The 6,294-nt window shown below is 37.9% G+C and overlaps 1 protein-coding gene across 1 annotated transcript; it reads left to right on the top strand.

Moving 5' to 3' along the window:
* Window positions 1-1,991: 1,991 nt before the first annotated feature.
* LOC126552565 (uncharacterized) lies at window positions 1,992-5,858 on the top strand. Its single transcript, XM_050207280.1, has one exon. The coding sequence runs from the start codon at window positions 1,992-1,994 to the stop codon at window positions 5,856-5,858; it is 3,867 nt and encodes a 1,288-aa protein (XP_050063237.1).
* The last annotated feature ends 436 nt before the right edge of the window (window positions 5,859-6,294 follow it).

Raw genomic sequence — 6,294 nt, 5'->3', positions numbered from 1 at the left:
ATAATCAATCATTAATTTAAACATTATGTTTTATATTTACCTGCTAATCAAGCATAAATTATTATTATTTCTTTGTGAGTTTTACCAAACATTTTCATTACATGTACCTAGTCATAATATAGCATAGCCTTTTTTTGTTTATATAATATTGTTATTTGTTTTTATTAGTACCCAAATACCCTTTTAACATATTGAGTTTCTGGTAATCTATTATTTCTTGTATTATTCAGGCCGTTAGCGCTGCAATTATTTTTTCCCAACGGCCAGTCGTGAAGGCATCCTTAGCTAGGATGTATTTTTATATTATATTCTTTGCTAAGAGCTGAGCGCGACATTTTTTGGTGACCTCGACGTGATTTATTTGAATTCTTATTGTCATAGATTACACTGGAGTATTATTATTGTATTTAACTTGTTGTAAAAATGAATATGCGCTTCATGTTGTTATTTGTTTATTCATTCATATTGATTCCTATTGGGTACTTGATATTTTTTATTGTATTACATTGTTGCTTATATTATTATTTAGCTTGACTAGCACATTTGTTTATTATATTTTGTATTTGCAACTGATATTTTTTTTGTTTTTTATATATTTCATATTTTTATTTTATTGTTAAAACATTAGACTTTTATACTTATGTTTGTTCCAGTCTTCTGCAACATCATGGCCAACACTGACGTTACTGATCTGCCTAAGGAATTGCGCAAGCTGATCAAAAAACGTCAAACACTGAAATCATCTATCAGCTCAATCAGTGACTACTTCAATAAATTCAAGCCAGACACTTCATCCATCCGCCAGTTGCAAATCCGTTTGTCAAAGTTGAACGCATATATCTCTGAATTGTCTGACACACAGGAAGCCATTGTTGATTTTGATCTTGGCCATGATAATGTAACTGATCAAATTGAATTTGATGACCTTACATTAACGCTGGTGGCTGACATGGAAGATGTGATAGCTAAACATGGGCCAAATGAAGCATCCAGTTCTATGCACCATAATAGTGACTCACACTCATCGGTCAACGAAGCAATGAAATTGCCAACTATCAACATTCCAACGTTCAATGGGGATATTGAAAATTGGTCTTCTTTCATTGACTCTTTTAATGCCTTATTCCATAACAATTCAAGTTTAACTAATGTCCAAAGGTTGCATTATCTCAAATCAAGCGTTTCTCATTCAGCTGCTGAGGTCATAAAAGGATTTTCAATCACATCGGATAACTATCAAGCTGCTTACAATGAATTAGTCAAGCAATATGAGAATAATGCATTGACCATCCAAGTGCATATTCGCGCATTATTGAACTCCCCAAAGGTGCATATTAATTCTGCTGCTGAATTGAAAAGATTACATTACCACATTAACTCCCACGTACGATCTCTCACGGCTCTGAAGCAGCCTGTGGAGCACTGGGATGCCTGGTTGACAACAATTATCTGTTGTCATCTAGACCCTACTACAGCTGGTGAGTGGCAGTTATTACAAACAAGTAAGGAGCTTCCAACATTCAAGGACATCGAAGCCTTCCTATCCAAGCGCATAGCTGCTTATGAAGTGGGTTGCATTTCATCAAAATCTGATCAAAAACAAACCAGTGGAAGACAAACTAACTATGTAACCAAAAAACATGATGCCAAGGCATTTTTTGCAAAAAAATCTGAAGTTCATTCTAAAAAGTGTGTGTTATGTACAGCGCCACATAGAGTTTATGCCTGCAACCAATTCAACCAACTGTCAGTGCCTGAGCGCAGGGATGTTGTATCTAAATTTAAACTGTGTTTTAACTGTTTGAATGTTGGACATCAAGTTGAAACTTGTTATTACCCTGGATGTCCAAGGTGCGGAAAGAAGCATAATTCAAAACTTCATGTTGACCCAAGCTCTAATTCAGAACCCCAGAATTCTACCCAAACTGAGATGCAGATAACCAGTCAAACTAATGCAGTAAACGACTAGTAATAAACACCTACCTAACACTATGTCTACTGTAATGCTTGCCACTGCTGCAGTTTATGTTCATGATGCTGATGGACAACCTGAACGGTGTAGAGCAATTTTGGATTCTGGATCTCAACTCAACTTTATTACATCTGCTTGTGCTCAACGATTACGTTTAAAGAGAACAAATGTTTCATTGGCAATATCTGGCGTTGGTACCATGTCCTCTTCCACTATACGTTTAATGCCATCCACTATATCATCATTTTGTCAAAATTACCACTCTTCAGTTGAATTTCACTCATTGCCATCCATAACTGATAAACTTCCGTGTCAAATGTTCGGACTTGATCAATTAAACATACCTGATAATGTCAAAGATAACCTAGCTGATCCTCAACTTAATGTACCAGGCGTTGTGGACATATTGTTTGGTGCTGAGGTTTTTTATGATATTTTCTTGGGTGAACGTCTGCAGTTGTCGAAGCACATTAGTATGCACAACACAAAGCTTGGTTGGATACTTGTTGGTAAATTATTTGAGAAATCACTGGATAAGTCAAAGGCTACAATGCTATCCACAACATCTGCACTAAGTCTATTTACTTCAAGTACCAATGCTGAATTCATCGAAGAAGCTCAAGCTGAAGAGCACTTTTCATCAACTGTCAAACGTAATGAATGTGGACGTTTTGTTGTAAGGTTACCAGTCAATGATAAGCTCAATTTGCTTGGTGATTCTCGGCCAATGGCAGAAAGGAGATTTTATAATTTAGAAAGAAGATTCGGCAAAGATGAACAATTGGCCAAACAATATAACATATTCATTTCTGAGTACTTAAAGTTGAACCACATGGAACTGGCAACCACTACAGCAACTGGACCAAAGTATTACCTACCACATCATCCCGTATTCAAGGCCAATAGCACAACTACAAAGCTTCGGGTAGTATTTGATGGATCTGCAAGCACTAAGTCTGGCATATCACTTAATGACATTCTTTTAAAAGGACCAAAAGTACAATCTGATATATTCCATATCCTTCTGCGATTTCGCATTCACCAGGTAGCTATTACAGCGGATGTTGAAAAAATGTACCGTCAAGTGGTAGTGGCACCAGAAGACAGGGACCTCCAGCGAATTCTCTATCGGAAAAGTCCTGCTGAGAAGTTACAAGAATACAGATTATGTACTGTAACGTATGGCACGAAATCAGCCTCGTATCTGGCTACTCGTTGCCTAGCTGAGATAGGAAAATGCACAGACGATCCCAAATTAAATCGAGTAATCACTCAAGACTTTTATGTTGATGATCTTCTGAGTGGCGGGGCATCTGAGGATGAATGTTTTCAAATCTACAGCTCGCTATTAACGCTTTTTAATCCAGCTGGATTTTCACTTCGTAAATGGTGCTCCAATTCAGTCAATCTTATCAGCCAAATTCCCGCAGCATGCAACGACCCAACTTTCGTATTAAAACTCAATGAAGACGACATGATTACAGCTTTAGGCCTTACGTGGCAGCCTATTACTGATCAATTTCGTTTTACATTCAAGCATTGGTCACCACCGCCAAACATGACAAAGCGTACATTGTTATCTGACATCAACTCAGTCTATGACCCTATTGGACTTATATCACCTGTACTCATCCTTGGAAAAATTTTCATTCAACAACTATGGGGAATGAAAATGAACTGGGACGACATTCTCCCAACTGAATTGCAATCTCGTTGGATAAATTTCTACAATTCACTTCAATCTCTGCATGAATTAGCCATACCACGTAAAGTTGTCAGTACTGCGGAATCAAAGATCACCATTCATGGATTTTGTGACGCATCACAAGAAGCATTTGGTGCATGCATTTACTTGCATTCTACCAGTCCGAACGGTCAAGTACAAGTACATCTCTTGGCTTCCAAATCTCGTGTTGCTCCAATGAAGGCTACTACCATTCCTAGACTTGAACTGTGTGGTGCAGTATTGCTGGCTGAACTGTTGCTTGAAGTAAAAAATGAACTCAATTGCTTAGGCATACAATTTAGTACAAATGATGTTCTGTTATGGACTGATTCATCAATTGTTTTGGCTTGGTTAAAAAATGAAGTTCCCTTGCAGTCATATGTAGCAAACAGAGTAGCTCGAATATCAGACATTACAACTTATACACAATGGCGCCATGTTGGTTCCAAAGATAATCCTGCTGATTTAATTACCAGAGGCACTCACCCATCTACTCTGCCATCGTTGTCAATATGGTGGAATGGCCCATCTTGGTTGCTTTTAGGTAGTGACTCATGGCCTTGTATTCCAGAGCTACCATCGGAAATTCCTGAAGTTCGTCCAGTAAAATTAGTATTCACCATATCTCAGTCGTCCAATTCTTGGTTACTGGAAAAGTATTCGAGTTACATGCAGCTTATACGCATAACAGCCTTAGTCCAAAGATTTGTACATAATTGCAAATTACGGAAACACATGAATCAACGTGTGACAGGTGCTTTGAGTATACTTGACCTCAAGGTTTCCCGAGAATTTTGGATTCGCAAAATTCAGTCTGAAGCTTATCCCTTGGAGCTAAAAGCCTTAAATTCAAGCTTACCCATTCACCGGTCCAGCTGTTTATTGAAGCTTAATCCATTCATTGATAACAATGGTATGTTACGTGTAGGGGGTCGCTTAGCTTATGCACCAATAAATGATGACTCAAAATTTCCAATTGTTTTGCCACCGTCATCCACATTCACAAAATTGTTATTCAAATATGAACACTTACGATTATTTCATGTTGGTCCACAAGCACTGCTTGCACATATTCAAATAAATTACTGGCCCATCCGTGGACGAAGTCTTGCCAGTCGTACCATTCATCAATGTATGCAATGTTTCAGAACCAATCCAAGATCAATAACACCTTTCATGGCCCCACTACCTCGTCAACGAACCACTATCGATAGACCGTTTTCCCAATGTGGAGTGGATTTCTGCGGCCCAATAATGATTCGCAGTGGTATTCGTCGTGTGAAGAGTGAAAAGGCATATATTTCTGTGTTTGTGTGCTTGGTCACACGCGCAATTCACTTGGAGCTAGTTTCATCTTTGACTACTGATGCATTTTTAGCTACGCTAACCAGATTCATGTCTCGCCGAGGACAGTGCAAAAACCTGTTCAGTGATAACGGCACAAATTTTATTGGTGCGAATCGCAAACTCATGGCTCAATTCCAGGAAATTGCCAAGACTCATAAAACTTCATTGTTTCTTACTGAAAGATCAATTCAATGGCATTTCATTCCACCCTCAGCACCTCATTTTGGGGGTTTATGGGAAGCTGCGGTTAAGTCTTCAAAACAGCTCCTGACTAAGATTTCATTAAATGCAACATTTACATTTGAAGAAGCGACCACGTTACTGTGCGGAATAGAGGGAGTATTAAATTCTAGACCCATGACTCCGTTATCCAATGATCCATCGGACTGTCAAGCTTTAACACCCTCTCATTTCCTGATTGGTGGAATTATCACCCTACCACCTGATTCAGATCTATCTGCAGTTCCAATGTCAAGACTTAAAAAATTTGAAATGGTACAATCTTGTATTCAGCAATTTTGGAAGAGATGGTCCAGGGAATACCTTCCCCAATTGCAACGTAGAGGCCGTTGGATAAAGGTAACCCGAAATATTAAGGTGGGTGATCTATGCCTTCTACGACAAGAAAATCTTCCTCCTACAAAGTGGGCACTAGTCAGAGTTCAGGATGTTCACCCCGGTCCTGATGGTACTGTTAGAGTAGTCACATTGCGCAATTCCTCTGGCAATGTATTCAAACGTCCAGTTGTCAAGCTGTCACTGCTTCCAACCGAAGAAGATGAGAGCGAAGAGCAAGCTGATTCATCTGTATAATATTCATAAATTTGTATTTATATTTGTATTCTTATTTAATAATATGTATAATTTATATTTGTTTGTTTATTACTATTATTATTATTATTATTATTTTTTTTTGAAAACTTGCATATAGCAAAATTCTCATTTTTTCTTATATCACAACATATTTTTTTTTTTTCTTTTTTCAATATAATCATTATTTGTTTCTTTAAAAGTTTCATGTTCAACTTTTCGTTGTTATTGTCATATAAGTAGTGTTGAAAGGCAGATCCTTTCAAAGTGGGGTGTATGTTCACTGCGCTCACATTTTTAATTGTAGCGCTAACATTTTCCAACAGAGCTCGCGTGCGCTGCTCCATTGTCGGCTGTGATAACGGTTCGCCGTTATCGCACTGACAGTGAGCAGCGACCGTTGGTTTTTGTATTTTATTTTTATTTTTATATTATGTAG

Source organism: Aphis gossypii, chromosome X (assembly GCF_020184175.1).
Source record: "Aphis gossypii isolate Hap1 chromosome X, ASM2018417v2, whole genome shotgun sequence".
Taxonomy (NCBI): domain Eukaryota; kingdom Metazoa; phylum Arthropoda; class Insecta; order Hemiptera; family Aphididae; genus Aphis; species Aphis gossypii.
Note: the sequence above shows the minus strand (reverse complement) of the source record. Positions and strands in the feature narration are given on the sequence as shown.

Coding starts and splice junctions, on each gene's coding strand:
- LOC126552565 (XM_050207280.1), top strand. CDS start 1,992: ATGTCTACTGTAATGCTTGCCACTGCTGCAGTTTATGTTCATGATGCT.